At 40.4% G+C, this 21651-nt stretch overlaps 1 protein-coding gene across 4 annotated transcripts in view; it reads left to right on the top strand.

Moving 5' to 3' along the window:
- TEDC1 (tubulin epsilon and delta complex 1) overlaps window positions 1-21651 on the top strand; it is a 156938-nt gene that overhangs the window by 35540 nt on the left and 99747 nt on the right. For 2 of the 4 annotated variants that reach the window (XM_037906314.2, XM_037906316.2), the window contains exons 4-5: window positions 10156-10326; window positions 17023-17121. In XM_037906314.2, the coding sequence (XP_037762242.1) occupies window positions 10156-10326; window positions 17023-17121 (270 nt within the window). The remainder of the gene's footprint in view (window positions 1-10155; window positions 10327-17022; window positions 17122-21651) is intronic. The other 2 variants (XM_037906318.2, XM_037906317.2) reach the window with 1 other exon arrangement.

The following is a 21651-nucleotide window of genomic DNA, read 5'->3' as shown; positions in this document are numbered from 1 at the left end:
TTCTTTCTACACCGGCAGAAGAAGCTACTGCAGTTAATGAGATTATCACTTCAACAGTCTCTAAATCCAAGTGCTTAAGTGACTTCTACCAAGTCACTGATGTGACTTTCTTTAAAACATCATCAGCAAACATATATTTCTTGAATGGTTCAGCCTTAGCTCTGAAGTTTATTATGGTTGGCTTCAGGGGTAGTCAGCATGTGTTCAACATTTCTCTTAAGCCCAACGTTGAGAACTTTGGCTGTGACAGTGCCATCTATTTTTTCATGATTTTGTTCACAAACTGTCATCAGGTTAGGCCAGTTCTTGATGTAGTGCTCAAAACAATCCACTGCTGAGTTCCATCGCACGTCTTGTGGGAGAGTTAGCTTGATTCCTCCCACTTTTTACAGAGCAGCTGCTGCAAAGTGGTTGTTACGGAAGTACTTTGCAATTTCAACATCATTAGTCTTTATTTCTGGAACACTGAAGTCTTTGGCTAGGAGGTGCATCAAATGAACACTGCAACCGTATGTTGTTAGTTTGGGACTCTCTTCTAAATTTCTTCTCATCTTGTATACATTTGCAGCATTGTCTGTGACCAAGCTGCCTACTAGACCTTTGAATTTGTTTTCACAGTTTGTTATAGCTTTTACTGCTGCTACTTATAAGTATTCTGCTGTGTGTGCATTTCCTGATATAGCAATTGTTTCTGTAAGGAAGACATTCCCTTCTTCTGTTGTCACACAAGCACATATAACAGGATCATTGTGGACATTGCTCCAACCATCAAGACTCAGGTTAACAGTTTCACCCTCTAGTCGTTTTGCACAATGCTCAATTTCTCTTTCATACACTTTATCCAGCAATTTGCCTGCAACATCTGCTCTGTTGGGTGGACTGTATCCTGGTCTTAATGACTGAACCATATTAATGAAGTGTGGGTTCTCAATCGTACGGAGAGGAGAGTTTGTTGCTTAAACAAACGGGGAAATTTTTTCATCAATTACCTCTTTTTGTAATCTGCTGGTTCTTATCACAAACTTAACTGTGGTTGTTTCTGGATGATGGAGTTTTTTTTTCTTTTTGCTACAGGTCATATACTGTGGTTATGTGACATACATGATGTGACTGAAACACTATCATTAGCAGAGAACTCTGAAACTGTAGAAAATGACGGTGATCTTGAAGGTGGATTGTCTTAAGAATCCTGTATGTTAAGGATGGATTCTCCTGAACAAAATAAGTCGATGCAGTTAGTTAATTATTATTAACTTACTGCTCATTTAGTTTTACCGATTGCATTCACTGATACTCAGTAATACTTTAAAGGTGAAATTGTAAAAGGAAGATCTGCCTATCTCAGCTCTTTATTTTTTATTACAACTGCATCTAAAATGATAGTATCATAGAGTAACAACTATATTTTTTGCTCAAACGTGAGAATTCAAGAATAATCCAGAAGGAAGACACAGTCCTTTAAGAAAGAAGTATGAAATAAAAAAGTTTACCAACCTGAAGATCCTGCATGTTCAGACATGTTCCTTTCATCATCTTCAAAGCAGCTTCCTCCTACGAAGAAACACTTCTCATGATGTTTCATTCAGGGAGACCAGGCCTTGCATTTCTTTGTTGCACTGTTTCCTCTACCCACAGGTAGAGGAACTTCATTAAAATGTTCCCCAACTGGGTCTCTTTTATGGCCTGCTGCCATTATAGGATTTCCCTTCTAGTGAAAGAGTGGTATGGTAGATCTCAGATCAATGAAGGCTACACTCAGAAAGACCTCAAGAATTCTGGAATATGCTGCTCAAACAGTTTCACTTTTGTTTCTACTGCCTGTCTCTCCCTTCTCACATTTATCTCTAGACTTCTTCTCCTTGTCCAGATCTGTTCCACCCCCAACAATCTTCTATTCATTGAACTTTTTGAAACTTTGAACTTTTAGAGAGAGGTAAGGGATTGACTGTGTACACAAATTTGCAGAGGGACAATAGGGTTGAGGTCTGTTATTTCTCACCTCTATATATTATTTATTGATTTATTTAGAAACATTTTTGCTGTTAACAAGCATGTTATCTCTGGAGACACCAATCCAGTTTGAGAATTGCAAAACTAAGCACCTCTGATGGTATCTTCTAGACTGAGCACTGAGTCTCATTGGATAGACAGAAAGATTAACCTAAATAATTTATGCAGAAGCCCCTGGAATCTCAGAAGATTGAGTCCCTAATCCATGAACGGTTGGAACTCATTTACAAAACTTTTCTTAAACATTACATTAATATATTGTCTCATACTATAGAATTAGAATTTATAATCCCTATTCCATGATGAGATGTCTTTGAGCTATTTTAATTAAAACTATGTTTAGATAGGTTTTTTCATCAAAAAGCATTTTATCAAAAAAATCAGATTTATTTTTTATTTTAAAAAAAAAACTTTTTTTTTTAATTCACCCTGGTGGTATCTGAAGAAGGTAGCTAGTTGTTTGTGTATGTATATGGGAGCAGAAGGTTCACCTTTGGATGAATTCTGCACCTTTACTGCGTAAAGCCAGTAGCAAACAACGAGGCAGCTATCCTTGGATTCCTTAATTCACCAACAGATGGCAGCTCACAGTCACAAAAGAGCATCTCAGCCTTGTTTTTACAGCAATGCGGAGAGCAGAGGTCTTTGAATTTCCCATTGCTTATAAAGGATGAGGTTGAAGAATATGCCATTTTACCAACACAATAGGTTTACTGATGGAAAAGCTGTGGAAATGTGAAGATGTGATATCTGTGAATTAGAAAGGTAAGGAAAAATACAGGAAAATGTGATGCTGCCATACAATGCAGAGGTTTCCGTGCAGTGCTGCAGACAACAGTGTATTGTAAGGCAGATTACCTCGAGTCCCTTGGGATCTCCCTGAATCTGTTGTATCTTGCAACAATTTCTAGTGTGAAAAGTAAAGGTAATGCAGAGTTGGATGTTAGAATCATAGAATATCAGGGTTGGAAGGGACCTCAGGAGGTCATCTAGTCCAACCCCTTGCTCAAAGCAGGACCAATCCCCAATTAAATCATCCCAGCCAGGGCTTTGTCAAGCCTGACCTTAAAATGTTGGGCAGCATTTGATTAGGGGGCCCACTGGGACAAGGTGTAGATAACAGGGGCATGACAATTCCAGAGTCCTACACCTCAGGGCCAGGGCACCAATTTCTTAGCACCCCACCTTGAATAATTAGCACTAAGAAACACTTCCCATATTGCGTATTACTTCCTATCTGCAAATATAATTGTCCATGTTGAAATGTACATTGTTCTGTGATGAACAATTTATATAATTGAAGGCCTTGTTGTTTTATTTCCCTTATAGCCTGCTCTAGTAACACCACTGTTCTTTGATTTTCCATAGACCAAGGGGACTGCTTTGTCTCTTCCCAATGGTGTGGTGAGGGTTTTTTTGGTGGGGAAGGGAGGTGTAACAGCAAAATTCATTTTTGAGCAGAGGGACAGTGGAGGTAAAAAATAATTGTCACACACGTTCCTGTGAAACTTGAATGGCTGAACTTCAAAACGTTGGCATGTAAATCATTCTGATTGAGAAAAATTTCCATGGCAACATGTGAAAACAGTTCAGTTGGATATCAGCTAGGCCAATTAATAATTGATTACTGTGCATGGACACAGGAAAGTCATTAACTATGAGTGTTCATTAGTACTAAGTACATGCATGAGCAATAATCTAAATATGCATCTATTCAGTGGTCACCTTTCAACTCATCAGTAGTCACCAGTCATTTTTAAGGGCTAAAGATGGCTGAAGTTGTTTCATAAGTGACACTGTACTTTGTTGCCAGTTTAAGTGCTTATGCTGCTGTAAACATTTAAGGTGGTTTAAAGCATTAGGGCATCTCCAGCTTTTGAGGTGGCTTATGTTTTTATCATTGTAAAGATTTTTTTTTTTTTTTCCGCTACAAAGAAAATGAAGGTCCTGATTCAAAGACTCTCTACACTTCTGCCTGGGGTGACATGCTGTTATCTGCCTGTGGTTACTGACGGGTTTAATGCTGTGTTGTGCAGGCACAAAATATATTTAGATCCAGCCAAGTCACTATAAATCTTCCTGGCATCCAGAGAACTCTAAAAGGGGCATGGTTCCTTTCATATGGGAAGTGTCTCTGGTGCAGAAAGTAATCCTGAGAGGGCCAGCTTTATATCTCTGTGCGTGTGAATAGAATAGCCCTTCCAGTAACAGGAGGTGAGCTGCTTACAGCAGGACACAGATGGGGATCTTTTGTTTAATGGACAAGTGCCAGTTGTCATTTTTACAGGGTTGTGTATGTTTGTGAACCCACCAATAAATAGACTGCGAGGTCCTGTAACAGCACCTTCCAGTTTTGAGGCAGAAGATGTTCCAGAAGTGTAATATTAAATGAGGGTGAGACTAAGGACCTCATTTGAGATTCTGTTGGACAGTTGCCCTCATCACAGGCATCCCAGTTATTTCTAGATAGTCTAGTATTCAAGGATTAGACAAATGCTGTATTGGTCAATTAGAGAAGACTTAAAAGGTCTGGTGAGCGGATTGACGTGCTTTGATGCAACTTCGTTGCTGTACACAGGCGGCACCATTCCATAGTTTGGGTGAATGAGTCTTTTTTTTTTCCCTGAGCATCCATCAGAGTAAGTAAAGAGAAATGTTCGTTCTATCAAACACTTCATTTTATTGGGAAAAAGCTTTTCTGATATGTGATTGAAGGGAAGTTTCCCTGTAGCTATTTTGGTGCAGTTCCGCTTGGGGAAGGATAGTTTGAGTGCTCAGTGGCTGCCGTTGCTATGTTTTCTGTGTTGCTGACAGAATGCTCTGCCCATTCAGCATACAGTACTGAATTTGCATGAATGCCTATTGCTAGATAGAATTAGATAAATGCAAAGTGATATTAGAAGCAAAGGCTTTAGCTGGGGTCAGCATTTTAGTGATTTCTGTCTGTGAGAGAGCAGTAAATAACCCTAGATATTAGAGATGGGACTGAAATTGAGATCACAGTCTAATATCCAAGGGCTCTCTTCCTTTTCTTGTTTACTTATGTCAGGCTACGTATTCCGTAGCAGGCCTAGACGTTTCATAAAGTAGGTGAGAAATAAATACTAGGAATAGAAAGCTTCTGTTGAAAAGTGCAATGGCTTTCTTATTTTAATATTAATAAAACAAGTTGCTACAATAACATTTAGCTCCAGGTGGTGTTTCTGTCACTGGACTTGCAAGGCAATTAAATCTAATACTGTTCTTTTCTGAGGTAAACCTCTTGGGAGCATCATGAATGGTGTTCTGAAATCTCTAATACAAGTCCTTTGTAAAGACTTGAACAGTAAATAACAGGGAAGGCAGAATCTAGTATAAGGGTTTGTAACCCAGTGGGTTTGAGGATATAGCTCCTTGGCAGCATATACATTTGATGCTTTAATATGTTATATACAGCTATGGGTTTTCCCCAAGCTAATTGTTTGCATTGTCAAGTTGAACTGCACTGCTGTTTTTACACAATTTCATAGTTCAGTAGCCTCTGCTAATGTTGCAAAACCATGTGATCCATAGGCAGCTGTTCTGTTTACTAAATAACTCTTGGCAAACTTATCTAAAGAGGCAACAGCCTTGAACTTCTGGACAAGTGGGATCCAGGGAAGGTGACTGCATTTCCTTATTGGCAAAAGGAGGATGTCTGTCTGTTTCCATAGTAAGCACTTATAGTTGAACCAGAGAACAGGGGAAAGACCCACAATAGGTCTAGTAGGTTGCCATGCAGTCAGACCACCTTTTTTCATTTTCATTAATAAATATACACCTGTACAGTATTACGGGGGCATCTTAGTAGCTGAGGTTAAGTTAAATTTGCATTGTGGTTAATTCACCTGTCAAGGTTGTGTTGAAATTTATATTTAAGACCGGACTAAAATCTCTTTATTTTACAATTTACAGTTTTAATTTAGGCCTGAAATTGAAAATACATTCACCCTTCATGGACCAGTTGAATTTTTTTTATAAGATGTTACTTGTTAACAGTGAAGGCTCTGATTCAGGAAAGCACATATGCTTAAATCTCATTGGAGTCAGTGGGATATAAGCACCTGCTTAAGTGCTTTCTCAAAATGGGGTCTTAACTTCAGCAGAGAAAACACTTTAAAATGGCCCCCTATAAAGAAACTTATCTTGGGGTGACATTATTTGCGGGGATGGGGGGTGAGGCTCTCGTCAGGTGCAGAACCACAGTTTCTGAAGGCCCAAATATTCTCACATGCACACATCTTCATTACTCCTTTGAAGAATTTGTTGTAATTAAGCTTAATTATTAATGATTATTGTATCTAATTATACTATTAGTCCAAGCCATGTCAAAAGCTCAGGTCTTAATCTTAAGCATCGTAATTGTGACATCAGAGATAATCAATCATCGTTCCTCCCTAGTTAATTTGCATGCTGCAGTTGTGTTGGTTGAAATGAGTCAGAAAGATGATGTGGCACAGTCGTCATCTGCACGAGGGAGGCAGGGGGCAGCAGTAGCAGAATAATCCACAGGGAGCCCTGCAGCAAGGGGTAGGTGGCAGAATTATCATACCCACATGGAGCACATGTGGCAACATTGTCTCCTGTGGTGGTAGAACTTTTGATTGAAGTGGGTTTGAAGGGAAAATAGTGGGGCTAACGAAACCCCTGCAGCTTCTCCTCTTTCCACCTCGCCCCCAAACACACCCACATCAGGGAGGCTATGCAAAGGGGGAGCATGGAGAGACAGCCAATTCAACTGCTTCTGGAAAATGGCTAGTGGTGCTCTAATTTCTCACATTTCTGTCAGTTGTAGTCAAGGTCATCTTGTTTTCTCCTCTTGCACCTTTCCAGGCTGAGGCTGGAGTGGAGAGGAAATCAGAGTGGTGTCTCACCACTTCCCCCTCTTCTTTTCCAGCCTTTTTCAGGTTGTGGACTCTGTTCCTTTAAGAGGGGTTACCTGGGGAGGAAAGGGCTGGGCAAACACATCCATCAGATTGTTTCTGCATGTAGCTTTGTTTTTTAAGTAAACCTTGATGGGTCTGTTAGTGGTTGTCATAAATATAAAGGGAAGGGTAAACACCTTTAAATCCCTCCTGGCCAGAGGAAAAACCCTTTCACCTGTAAAGGGTTAAGAAGCTAGGATAACCTCACTGGCACCTGACCAAAATGACCAATGAGGAGACAAGCTACTTTCAAAAACTGGAGGGAAGGAGAAACAAAGAGGTCTGTCTGTGTGATGCTTTTGCCGGGGACAGAACAGGAATAGAGTCTTAGAACTTAGTAAGTAATCTAGCTAGATATGCGGTAGATTATGATTTCTTTAAATGGCTGAGAAAATAAGCTGTGCTGAATAGAATGGATATTCCTGTCTTTGTGTCTTTTTTGTAACTTAAGGTTTTGCCTAGAGGGATTCTCTATGTTTTGAATCTAATTACCCTGTAAGGTGTTTACCATCCTGATTTTACAGAGGTGATTCTTTTTACTGTTTCTTCTATTAAAATTCTTTTTGTAAGAACTGAATGCTTTTTTCATTGTTCTTAAGATCCAAGGGTTTGGGTCTATGGTCATCTATGCATATGGGTGAGGATTTTTACCAAACCTTCCCCAGGAAGTGGTGTGCAAGGGTTGGGAGGATTTTGGGCTCTTTCCTAATAAAATAAACCCATTCAGACATTTGGTGGTGGCAGTGGAAGTCCAAGGGCAAAGGGTAAAATAGTTTGTACCTTGGGGAAGTTTTAACCTAAGCTGGTCAAAGTAAGCTTAGGAGGTTTTCATGCAGGTCCCCACATCTGTACCCTAGAGTTCAGAGTGGGGAAGGAACCTTGACAGTGGTGTTAGGGTATAGATATGCAGGTCTGCCTGTAAAGGCCTATACTTTAAGAATTTAGGTATATGTTTATCATTTAGCTAATTATAGAAGTATAAAAGAAAGAATCAAAATCACTGTCTGCCTGTGTAACGGTCTTCTCTGACTGTGACAGTCTGAGGCCCCGTTCTTAAGCTAAGGCCTTTGGCTAAATAGAAGAGGCAGCCATAAGCTGGGAAGCGTATGGTCACATCCTTACATTCCAAACTAGTCACATTAAAATATGGTGCTGTTGGACTGTTAGGCATTATCAAGACAGGATTGTATTCCTATCACCTCCAGAGAAAGGGAAGAGCCTAGAAGATTTAAAGAAAACTTAGTTTGATAGCATCCTGTATAGCAAGAGCTCACTTATCAATAGCTGGGATGTGAAATCCTCATTTCTTTGTTCTATCACTGTAGTCCCCATTTCCCTATTGTTTGTCTGTATAATCTCTGTCTGATTCTGTGATTGTTTCTGTCTGCTGTATAATTCATTTTGCTTGGTGTAAACCAATTAAGGTGGTGGGATATAATTGGTTAAATAATCATGTTACAATATGTTAGGATTGGTTAGTTAAATTTCAGTAAAATAATTGGTTACGGTATAGCTAAGCAGAACTCAAGTTTTACTATATAGTCTGCAGTCAATCAGGAAGTAAGGAGGGGGAATGGGAACAGGAAATGGGGGTGGGGGAATTGGAATCATGTTTTACTAAGGGGGGGAATGGGAACACCAGGCCAGGCTCTGTGGTGTCAGAGCTGGGAAGGGGGACACTAAGGAAGCAAACTGGAATCATGCTTGCTGGAAGTTCACCACAATAAACATTGAATTGTTTGCACCTTTGAACTTCGGGTATTGTTGCTCTCTGTTCATGTGAGAAGGACCAGGGAAGTGAGCAGGTGAAGGAATAAGCCCCCTAACAAGTGGTTCTAATCCTTGCTAATTTAAAAAGCAAGGGTGAGGGAAATATTGAGTGCAGCCAACTTCCCTTGCAGGAAGAAACTGTAGGAAGTGAATAGTCATAGATTCAAAATTTGACCCACTTCTCCAGGTGAAGGGAGCATTCAGGATCCCAGGGTCACCAGCTAATGCTCCTCCTGGTAAAGCTGAGGCTTCAACTTTTCTTTCAACATATGGTAGAGGTGGAACAATGGGGAGCGTACAGGATCCAGAACACAGAGGTTGATGGATTGAAATAATCTTCTGTTAGATGCTGCCTCCTTTTCTTTTGGTAGAAGGCAAAACAGAGCTGGGAGAAGATGCTGAACTTGCCTGCAAGGGCTGAGAAGGGCAAGACACAAGTCCCTTGGTGAGGTCACTGACTCAGCTCCTCTAGCTGACTGGGCTGACATCAGGGTGCAATACTTAATCAGGTGGTTGCCACACTGACCATAAGACAGAAGATAATTGATTTCTTTCTGGTTTTCCTGTTGCTCAAGATACTCAACAACTACACTGGATACAAATTTTGGATGGAGAAAGCTTTTTCTTCCAAAGAATTTTTCTTATAGGAATGCGCTGTGCTATTCTGGAGAATTGGGTTGTTTCCTTGCATGCAGTTAAATGTGATTTCTTTGGTTTTCACATGAAAACTTCTGCCTTGGAGACAGGGAGGAAGGGACAATCAGCCTGTCAAGTAGGAACCATGCAAGTACTTTGTTTTTGCCTGATAGCATTTTTGGCAGAGTGAAGTGAGGCTTTACACACAACTTGATAGCGTTTCTCTTTTGGTCTTTATGTAATGTGATTAACTTTTGAAAACTACATTTGATCAGTTTCAGGACATGTTCTATGTTTCAGTTGGCAGAAGCCTGTTGATTTTGGAGCAAGTTGGAAAATGATAAAAATCTCGTTTCCACTAAAATCACCCCTTCGTCATTCAGAATACAGGCACGAGGCAGTCTATGTCAGGGCAGTAGAGTCACTCTAGATAAAAGGATGAGGCAGTGACTTAAGGGTTAAGGTTTGTGGGCCTCTAATTCCACTTCAGCCAAGCTCACCTTAGCTGGGCCTCTAAGGCTGTAACCTAGTAGAATCACTGTGTTCTGTGGGTAGCCTGTCTTTAGTTACCTTCAAAATTCTTTTTACTTTCCTCCAAAATACTATTATTTTAGGGCATACCCACCATAGGTTCAGAAAGGTCCTGTTAATTTTCAGGGGATTATTTTCTTTTCTGGTGCTGATTATTTTTTTTGGCTGGTGTTTGTCCTATTCATCCTGCTTGCTATTTACTGCTTAATGACTTGGAAATGTAGATAGTGATTTAAACCATTTTGTTGCTATCTTCTGCTTTTAGTGTGAAGATAATCTCTCTAACAGCTGGAAGGATAGGACCGAAATAGCACTTGAACCTTGTTTGAAAAGAGAAGTGGATGTCAGATATCTCCAGTGGTTAAATGGCAGGCTGCGGTTCCAGTGGCGGAGTTTGCACGTTGAGTGTCAGGAGCAATGTAGCCTCTTGCATAAGGTAAAAGTTCTTCTGACGCACAGTGGAATTATTTATTATTAATGCCCTACCAGTAAATCCCAGGTCTGTAATTAACACTGGTTCACTAGCTTTGTACAGTGTTTTATCTAGATAAATGTAGACTCCTGTAAATACAAATATATCCCTCTGCAGCCCTCTATGCAAAATCCTGAGAAAATCAATAGATTATGTACCATGACCACAAGGTTATAATCTTTGACTGGCTCTCCCTTGCAGCTTGGCATATTCACCATTCTCCCCACCAAGATAGGTTCACTGTATATTTATCAGAACATGTCTGAGCTTGTTCTTCATGTCCTCCTAATTGGGCGCTGCTTGGCAAGAACAGAAGTGCAGGTTACTCATACAGACACACAGAAATGTAATGCAAGATGTCCACCTCTCAGTGTTTTTATTCAAAGTGTTGGACACAACTTCAGCTTCAAAAGTAGCAACAATTAGAAAATTAAATACAATCCTCTCCCTTCTTAAAATACTAGTGAAAGCCTGAATTAAACCAGCAAAGCTAAAGCAATTCCAAATCACAAAGAGGCAGTAGCCGCTGCAAAGTCAAGGTTGCAGGTGATTTTCCATTTTAAGCTTGATTTTTGCATGCTCACTTGAAATTTGCCAACAGCTTTGAGCATCATTGCCTGTAAAAGGGAAGTCTCAGAGCCGCAACTCCCAGTGGGGAGCGCTGATGGCCGTGGAAGGAAAAATAATTACTCAAAATACTTCTGCTAGTGAAAGACCTTTGTCATATGCTTGGATAACTGAAATAGAGCCACTGGGAACCTCCATAAGGTCTCTGAGCCTATAAATGAGCCCGAGAAATTGCAGCCCAAAGGAAAGTTTTATCAGAAAGTACTAAGAGTCAGAACAAGAGGGTTTGAATGAAGATGCCTTCTCTGCTTTAATGACTATATATGGCACTACAACCATAAGACTTTAATGAGTTTTTGTTTTGTTTTTTAAATGAATGTATCACTAGTGGAAGATGCCTTACTGAAAACCTGGAGACTGAAGTCCTTCATGTAGCATTGATTAGGTTCTGCATGTGCAGCAGTGAAGAACTCTTTTACTACACACTGCCCATTTTAAATGTGCCTCAATCCTGACCTGGAACAAAAGAGGGCAGTTTGTGCTTCATGGCCGATTCAAGTCCTTGGCCTCTACTGAGGTCCACAACAATGGTGCCACTTACAAAGGTATCTTCCTGATGTGGGACTGTCATCTCTCCTCCCCCCTCCCCGGAACTGCAGGGTCAAACTGGGATCTGCAAATCAAGCTGTTTTTTTCGTTTTGTTTTTTGTACTGTACAGCACCACCCCCAACAGAGATTATGCTTGGGTCTCAAGAGAATAATTTTTTTGATGATATGCAAGTCAGAAGAGAATCCAACTAATTCTTTCACCATCATAAAGGGCTCTGCACAGCTGGTGACTGTAAAACAACTGATGCTACAATAGCATATGGGTGATCTGCGACTCATAGCAGCAAATATCTCCAATGGCCAGTAATGGGACATTAGATAGGGAGGGCTCTGAGTTACTACAGAGAAATCTTTCCCAGTTGTCTGTTTCACCCACATGCTCAGGGTCTAACTGATCACCATCTTTGGGGCTGTGAAGGAATTTTCCCCCGGGTCAGATTGGTGGAGACCATGGGGGCTTTTCACCTTCCTCTGCAGCATGGGGCACGGGTTGCTTGTAGGTTTAAACTAGTGTAAATGGTGGATTCTCTGTAACTTGAAGTGTTTAAATCATGATTTGAGGACTTCAGTAACTCAGCCAGAGGTTCTGTGCCTATTATAGGAATGGGTGGGTAAGGTTCTGTGCCCTGCAATGTGCAGGAGGTCAGACCAGATCATCATGATGGTCCCTTCTGACCTTAAAGTCTATGATTTCACAAGTAAACGGGGCCAGATATAAATCTAAGGTCCCTGAGGATAGAAGTACATATTTTTTTAAGATGTTAGGCCAAATTCTGCTCTGTGATGTTTTTACAGAGCTGCAATTAAAGCTGCATGCATCTAAGGATGGATTTGAGCCCTAGTATTCAGTGCATAACCATTAATGATATTATATGTGCTCTGATACCTAGGCACTACAGTGTGAATTAAGTGCAGAGTAGCAATAACAGTGCTCTGTGTTCTGCATAATTGAAAGATAAAGTTCTAAATGCCTTGTAACAGTGCTCCATTACACATATATGTTAATGCTTAGTAGTTAACACATGGTCACAGAAAACACTATATATGCACAAAGGGGGCAAGTTGCAGCTGCTGTGTGCACCATTATTATATATTTCCTGGCCCCTCTGGATGCAAAAATATACCATACCATTGCACTAATATAGTTTTTATCATTTAAAATAAGCTACCATCTATCAAAAGATTGAGGTTTTTGAGGTATTTCATTTGGAAATTCAGCTGACCTAATATGATTTGTATATGAGATCTTGCTGTTCTGGTATGAAACCATAAACACCACATGCAAAGGGGTGTAATGTTTTTTTGTTGTACTGACAGATTTTCAGAACGATGGCTCTACAAAATTATAATTATTGCATTTACTCACTGTGTTTAGTAACTTATCAGGATATGTATCTTGAATATGGAACAGAATTTATTACTGCTGATCATAATCTATAGTTTTAGTAAACTGGTGGCAACTTTCTACAGATTTCAGTATGTTAACTCAAACCGGTTCTGAAAGGCTAGTCTCTGTGTTTGGAGTGTCATTAAACAGACACTGGGTATGCACTTTAAGTTCGTTCTGGTTTTAGAGATACTAGTAGTTCTGGCAGTATTCTGCATGTTGGGTATAAGAAATATTGCTGGAAACCAGAATATGGCTAAAGCAGGAAAGGACTTTTTAAGTGTATCCATTGTAAATTTATATGGCATTGTTTTTAAAACTGAATTTTTTTGTTTTTGTGCCAGAACAAGTATGTGAAAAGAAATATCAGAATTTTCCTGAATTTCAGGAAAACATGATGATTCTCCATTTGGTATTGTTAGGTATCTCTGTATCTGGTAAAAGGCTAGGACAGAAATTGCTACTGAACTGGAAGGGGGCAAGTTATGATCACAGAGGTAAATTCTGTTAATTCAATGAGGTGTCTGATCATGGATTTACAAAATTGGGCACCTGCTCATAATATAACCATGTCTATTTATACACCAGTGTGAGAAAGTTAAGATATAAACTCGGTAAATTAGAATGCCTGGCGCTCAACCCTATGCTGCTGCAGCTTCCTTGCTGTTTTTATCCATGCTAAATACATTAAAGCTAGCATGCATTTGTCTACCTGAACTGCAGTCACACACTTTGGAGTGCAGTATAGACAGAACTTTAGAGAGGAAATGTGGGATCTCATAATTAGGGTCCTACCAAATTCAGGGTCCACTTTGGTCAATTTCACAACCAAATGTTTTAAAAAAATTAGTCAGTTTCATGTTTTTTCAGATGTCTATATCTAAAATTTCATGGTGGTGTAACTGTGGGGGTCCCGACCCAAAAGGGCAGGGTGGGAAGGTCACAAGGCTATTGTAGGGGGGTTGTGGGATTGCCACCCTTACTTCTGCTCTGCTGCTGGCAGTGGCACTGCCTTCAGAGCTGGGCAGCTAGACAGGAAGGCTGCTGGCTGGGTACCCAGCTGTAAAGCCAGTGCCACTGCCAACAGAAGTGGAGAAGTGAGGGTCACAGGGTATGAGGGGTGGGTTACCATAGGTCCCATTTTCCTGGCAGTCTCCTGCTCCATTGGGGGGATGACAGCTGGAGCCCCCAGCCTTCGTGTGCTGGGGGAGGTGACAGCTGGAGCCCCCAGCCTTCCCCTGTGGGGGGAGGCAACAGCTGAAGCCGTGGAGCTTCCTGCAGCTGGAGGAGATCCCAGAGGTGAGTGTGACCTGCCCCAGGAGCAGCCCCTGCAGGGAAGGAGGAAGTCACCTTTCTCCTCATCCCTGGAGGACTAGCAGCTGGAGCTCTGTGCGGGGTTGTAGATTAGATTTCACGGTCCGTGACATGTTTTTCATGGCCATGAATTTGTTAGGGCTCTACTCATAGTAGAAGGACAAAGAAATGAGCAAAACTGAAAGGAGCAATGTTACATTATTAAGGGCAGAAGGGTTATGATAATCTAGTCTGACCTCCTGTATAATACAGGCTATGAAATTACATCAGACCATTCTTGCTTCAATCCCAATAACTTCTGGATGAGCTAGAGCATCTTTTATAGGGATACATCCAATCTAGATTTAAAGACTTCAAGTGATGTAGAATCTACCGTATCCATAGGTAAATATTCCAATGGTTCATTACCCTCACTGTTTTTAAAAAAAAAATGCTTTATTTTTAGTTTGAATTTTTCTGGGTTCAGCTTCTGGCCACTGGATCTTGTTCTGCCTTTGTCTGTTAAAGAGCCCTATATTGTCAGATATTTTCTCTCCATGTAGGTTCTTCTTGATAATGATTAAGTCCCCTCTTGCCCTTCTCTTGGATAAACAAAATAGACTGAGCTTCTTTGGTCTATCACTGTAAGGCAGATTTTTCTAGACCTTCAGTCGTTCTTAAATCTGATGAAAGGAAATACTTTTTCACATATGCTGCACAATTAGCCTGTGGAAATTCTTACCACAAATTATTGAGGTCAAAAGCTTAGCAGGATTCAAGAAAGGTTTGGACATTTATACAGACCAGACCACAAGACTAGTTATAGTAGTAAATATTTAAAAGAAGCGTACGGAAAGGGTTATAAACCTTCATGCTTCAGAGCATGAACCAGCTTCAACCAAAGGAACTTTCCCTCGCGGACAAGTTATTACATAACTGCGTTTGCAGAATTTCTTGTGTCTTCTGCTGAAACGTGGTGCTAGCTACTGTCCTAGGCGGCTGGGCTGGGTGGACCTGCCTTCATTTGGTTTGGCAGTTCCTGTGGCAGCCCAGGCTTCCCATGTGTTTTCAGCAGAGAGCTTGGAACCTCCTGAAGCACAGCGCTCCTTGGCGCACGGTTATATGAAGAACTACTTTCTTGCCACTCCAGCCCATTTTTTTCACTAGCAGCTTAAAAACGACTCTGAGTCCCCCAACATTAATTAATTCATTTTCTTGCAATTGTTTCCTTCTTTCAGCCTGATTTTGGGCTTTAGTAGTATGGAGTTATAGTCTGTTAAAGGAGGCTTATGGTAGTGTATTTTAAATGTAATGCCTGCCATTGTGCCATCTTATGGGATTCAACCTGTTCTGTGGCTGTGTGTGTTGTTGGTCTGTTACCTCCCCAAGAAGGTGTTAGCCTAGAAGGCAGAGTTGAAATACCAGGTCTGCTATGGCAGCAAAATATCTATTCTGGGAAAATGTGTGCCCTGTTAGTGATGCCTCTTGGAGAGGCTCTTCTAAGTCCTGTTTAATCTGTGTACCCTTCTGCCCAAGAGCCCAGGAGAACTGTCTTTAGGCTTTCACAATGGAGGAAATGCTTTGACCCTTTACAATGGCACCAATGTTATGTCCATTCCAATTAAGTACTCTGGCTTGGTTGAAGGCCCTGATGTCCTTGACGTCACTATGTCCTAAGATCTCTTTGACGTGACTTATGACTGATGAGAGCTCAGATCTGAATCCTAGTTCCAGAAAGCCTAAGGATTCAGAGCCATAATACATCAGGATGGCGGAGAGTCTAGAACTGAATAAAGGGAAGGAAGCAGCAGTGACATGATTTAGAGTGAGAACTGCATTTGAAGCTGTTTCTTTTTTAAAAACTTCTGCACAGACCTGTGTGGTGTGCCAGATTGCCACCAGAAGTGAGTTTTGAAAAAGAAATACCAGAATCATGTTAAGTTTTAAGGAGGCAGGATAATTAATCATCAATTTAAAATATTTGTCAATTCCTAAGTGCATGATAATAGTAATATTAGAACAAGGGAAGAAAACAACTAACATTTTCATGTCATGTGGACAGAAATATTAATGAAATGTGAAAGATTGTATGACAAATGTGCACTAGTATCTTGTCTGACAGCTGCACTTATTACAGTAACAAAGGGATCAGCATTGAATAGAGGGAATTGCTTTTTATTGTTCCCCTGACTAACTTGGAAAGATTCTTCCCCATGTAATTGATGATGATATCATCAAAACAGCTGGGGCAAGTTTCTGGCAGCATCAGTTAAGAGCTAGTTATGATTTACAGCAAAGATTTAATATACCTAAATGGCGTTTTCTGTATTAAGGGAACAGATTAGAAGCTATACATCGTGTATATCTCTAACAGGTATGCATGTAAATGTTTTAATAACTTTTTTTATGCTTTACAAATATTTTAGGTGAATTCTGTTGTGGGGTAAAAGTATTAGACCCTGAGACATCTTGGGAAGCGAAGCCCTCTGACTTTAGACCAGGCAGCAACAGTGGAAACTTCCGCATGCCACCTGGCTAACACTGCTGACCTAGTGAGACCATTTTATGAGTAAGAAGGTTGTTCACCCCGCAGGGTCATTCAGCCTTGGTTTCTATGAGACTGTCACAAACAGGGCCGATTCAGCAAGAGGCAGTTGTGTGTGCACCTGTCTTTTGGCAATGAGGTCATGACTACCAGTTCACTTCATGCAAGCAGCCTTCAGATAATACCAATTTTCAGTCATTAATGACCTGGTCTGTTTATATTTATTTGTATCTGTTTATCTAATTTTGTCTGTTTCAGATTCATTCTTACACTAGTGGCTGTCATATGGACCAGACTATCGGTCATTTCTCTGTCACAGAAACCGATCTCATTAGACAACCAGATAGCTACAAACAGGTAATGCTGTGGTACTTGATCATGTTTTGTATTCTGATGCTCAGAAGTCCTTATACACATACTGGTCTACATTCCACAGAAAATGAGGCTGTTTCTAACATATTTTCATCTTTAACTGCCATGCTGGATTGCCTATTTTTAGATGCTGAGCTTCCAGCATCAAACAGCTCTGGGAATTCCTCTTGTTCTAAGTTATAGGCATTCTGAGATAGTGGAAATAGATCATGGAAGTCTTTTCCCACACAACTGATCGGCTGCCTGTACCTGAACAAATGAGGACAAGGCAAGACAAAAATTGTAATGAAAATCTCCAGATCATTTTATTAATGAATATGGGACGAGGTAACTACAGGTGGTTTTCTGTCTATGACTTCCATGTTTCAATGACATTTGTGGGCCCAGGGGAGTCCCGGCTATAATAAATGGGGGCGTTGGTTTTGTTACTCATTGCTGTAACTGGTTCAGAATGACAATTATGTTCTAAGGATAATCTGATATGAAGCTTTTAACACCTTGAATGTCCCTTTCATCCTCCTATCACAAACTTGCATTTGTAGGAAGTCCTGGTGAAGGCTGATGCTCTGTACTGTCAGGGGACCTAAAATTTGTCCTGTCTGTTTTCAAAGTCTGTGTAATTCTTTGTCTCTCTCTTTCCTCCTCAAAACAAAGGTTTCAGTGTAACTTCAAAAAGCCAGCTGCCTAGTACTTTTGAGCAGCTCTGCAATAACAAACTAGTGCGCAGTTGCCAGGGCAGAACCATTTCAAATATCAAGTTTCCCACTGGCTGTTATAAGCAGTGAGCAAAATAATGCTCTATGAAAATTAACAAAAATACCTTTTGTCACACTGTCTGGAGTGGCTCACGACCGTGAGTGCCTACCTCAGGACAGACTGTCCAAAGAAGTGCAGACATCCCAAATTGGTGGCATGTTCTATAATTAGATTTCACTAAGCCAGTAACAAATATGAACTCCTGGGTCACTGTAACAGTCTTACCATGGAATCATAGACAGTCTGCTTTCACACTCCTGTTTATCTTGCCACCCAGGCAAGCTGGACTATGTACTAAAAGGTCACTTACACTAACAAACACAAATATTCCAGACTACACCCAGTCCCAAGAGACTAGTCACTCACCCAGGTGGATTTACATCCTAGATTTCACACCAAAGACAATGCTTATAGCCAATTCTGTAGTAAACTAACTAAATGCTTATTATCTAGGAAAAAGAAATGACAGTTTTTAGAGGTTAAAGCAGGTAAAATATATGTACATGTGAGTAATGGTCTGTAATTGCAAATGGTGGCAGAGATGTAGTAATCTGCTAGTTTCCCAAAAGTCTCTCAGGGCTACCCAGAATAAGTCTCTTGATCTCCATCTTCTTGTTCAGTTATTCTCCCCTGTTAGAATCCAAACAGTCCGGAGATGATGAACTTTTCTTTGTGTCAACAAATTGACAGTTCGGCTACACATATGGGCTCTTTGATGGCAGAGAGAGCAGAATGCATTTTGAGTCTTTGATCTCTGATCATCACATATAATGATCACCTGCTTTGAAATGTGCAAGATTTGGTATTTTCCTGTTAAAGTTTTTCATTTACATTACGCAAGGCTTCTTTCTCTTAGGAAGGGTTATTTAGTTACAGGGGTATATACAATGTTGATATTTTCTATTGCATTCTAACAGGATACAGATAAATGAAAACAATGCATGCAACATCATATTAGTTTTTATGAAGTTTAAACATCAAATATATTCTCATACATTTAACAATCATTTTGATCAATACTAATACACAAGTGAATTGGCATGGGCATGAGCTGGCACCTGGTCGGCCAGCATCAAGCCTTTGATTTGCAATATTGTTGGGGTTTTTTAAAGATTATTACTTGAGTTCTGTGTCCTTTAAGCATCTGAGTTTCAAATGCCAGTGCAGACAGCAAGCAGCACAAATTAGCCTGTGCATTGCCAAATAGTTTTGGTATGAATATTGTGAAATTTGTTTTTCTCTCAAAGTAATGTGACATTTCTATTATTGTCACCTTAAAAAATAACTAGCTTTATGGATCACCAAAAAGAGGCAGCATATCAGTTTCTTGTATTGTAATGTACCCTGCTGGTAGATAAATAAATAAATTCCTGTTTTGGGTATAATTCAATGGACAGAAATGTAGAGTGGATCAAAGTGTCAGTAATTAGCTACTATAGAAGGAACGTTGGGCTTGGTTTTACTGATGTCAATAATTCATTTTCATCAGAGATTTCCTGTGAGAGAACTTGCTCTGACCTATAATAAAACAAGAGATTTCATCCGGAGAGACAAAATGTGATAGAATACAGATAGCTATGATGTTAAAAAGTGTTAAAGTCGTGTAACGTTCACTTGTTTAAAATTACCGTTTCTTGGTTTTTTGTCATAGTTTTATATATGGACTTTACCAACCATTATTCTTATGTCTTCTTGAATTTCTGTGCAGGCTTCATAGGAGGATAATTTTCCATTTGTAATAGAATTTTTGCCACTTTCTCACTAGTCAGGGATTAAGTCATATTCCAGTTTAGTTAATTGTGTTCTGTTTACACAAATGTCTCCTGCAATTTAAACTGTATGTGATATTGTTTATCACTTCCCATGTCAGTGGTTGGGTAGAGTTTGTGTGATCTGTTCGATTCTGTGTTCAGTCCTGAGATGGCAGTACTTCAGTGGTAGGTGAAGTTATTCCTGTGTTTTTGGGATTGAAAAGTATTTTATAAACGTCAAATGCTTGGATTTTAGGGGATGACAGTGTGTCCTCACCATTTACCAGGGGATTTACACACACAATTCCTGTTGGCAGCTGGAAGAGAGTGTAAATACCCTCTGCATCAAGAGACTGCTTTGACTTTTTCTGGCATGTAAATTATTGGGTTAGTTGATTGTGGATATGCCTTGGCAGCCATTGCTGAGAGCAGCAGATGGGGTTAAGAGTACGTCTGTATGCCACCTCTCACTGTGTGGTGCATAGGCAGAGATTCCAGCACTCAACCCTGCTCCTCTCCTTCCTCATGAAGGGCAAGGGCACTGGGGGCTGATTGCTGTTGCCAGCCCATGGTGATAGGTGCCAAGCCTTTCACCAAAGAAATGCCAGAACTTTGCCTAGTGATGAAGACAGCCTGTGTCTTCCCTTGCCTGTGTGTCAACTGTTGAGCTCAGAAGCTGATTGGATCAGGGAGTTTATCTTGTTGTCTGTAAAGCTCCTGGCATGCTTCTGGCACAATCTAAGGCTCTAAGCAATAAATAGCAATAAGAGTCTTGGGTGTCTTTTTAGGTTTTTGGTTGCTGTTCACCGTCTTGTGACGTCCCAGGTTTGATTCAGGGTTCTGGCCTCTAGCACTGTGGGCCATGATGGTCTTAGAGTGCTGTGGGTCTTCCAAGTACCATGTGCCCAAGTACCACAGCCTATGTAGCATAAGGCAGAGGGGCGAGAAGGGTGCCTCTCATTTTCCACTAGCAGCATTGTCTCTGAAGGAGTGGTTGTGTTAATTTCCTGCCTATAAGGACACTGGCCGTGATGTGGGATAAACATGACATTCCTTCATACCTGGAAAGACAATGTAAGCCCATTCTTATAACATGTCTAAAAGTAATATGTCTTAGTTCTACATTACATTGTCCCCATCTCTGGTGATTTACCTTGTGCTATTAAAATGTATGTTGTCCTTCAGACCTGTTCAATTAACATTCTCATCACAATTGTGACCACACAGAGATCAATGAACTTTAAGAAAAAGCAGCCCATTTACTGCCACCCATACACACACACACTCTCTCTCTGTTTTATGCGTAGAACTCAATCTTGTTTTGTTCTGCTTTGAAAGATTAAAAGCTGCAAGCAGAACTGAGGTCACTGGTAAAATGCTGGTGGCACTAGAAAGATCAGTGTAATTGTTAAAGTAATAAGTAAAGCAGTCACCTTTTAAATGCCAGTAAATCAATCTACTGTGTGCAAGATCAAACACAGCAAATAAGTAATGGCAAGGAACTGCCAAATGAACCTTAACAGAAACTCATTAACACTTAGATGTGAATAGCTTGTCATTTGGTTTCAGAATTTTGTTATGAAAATATTTATACTCGTCACATGTTGACCAAAACATTTCTCTATTTTAAATGGATTTTCCCTAAAGCTTGTCTGCGTGTGAAGTTAGTACAGAATAAGCTAGGGTGTGGATTTAAAGAGCAGTAGTTATTTAACATTGACTCCTTTGGTGGATTCTCATTCTGCGCTGAGGGCTTGTCTACACTGGCATGCTAAATCGGTGTCATTGGAGTCAATAGCAGCATGCTCTCCTGTCAACTTCAGTACTCCACCTCCCCGAAAGGTGGAAGCTAAGTTGGTGGGAGAGCATCTCCCACCGACATAGTACAGTGTAGACCTAAGTTAAGTTGATGTAAGCTATGTTGCTTGAGGGGTGGGGGGGATTTTTTCACACCCCTGGATGACAAAACTTATATTCATACAATCATAGAATATCAGGATTGGAAGGG

This window comes from Chelonia mydas, chromosome 8 (assembly GCF_015237465.2).
Source record: "Chelonia mydas isolate rCheMyd1 chromosome 8, rCheMyd1.pri.v2, whole genome shotgun sequence".
NCBI classification, from domain to species: Eukaryota; Metazoa; Chordata; order Testudines; family Cheloniidae; genus Chelonia; species Chelonia mydas.
Note: the sequence above shows the minus strand (reverse complement) of the source record. Positions and strands in the feature narration are given on the sequence as shown.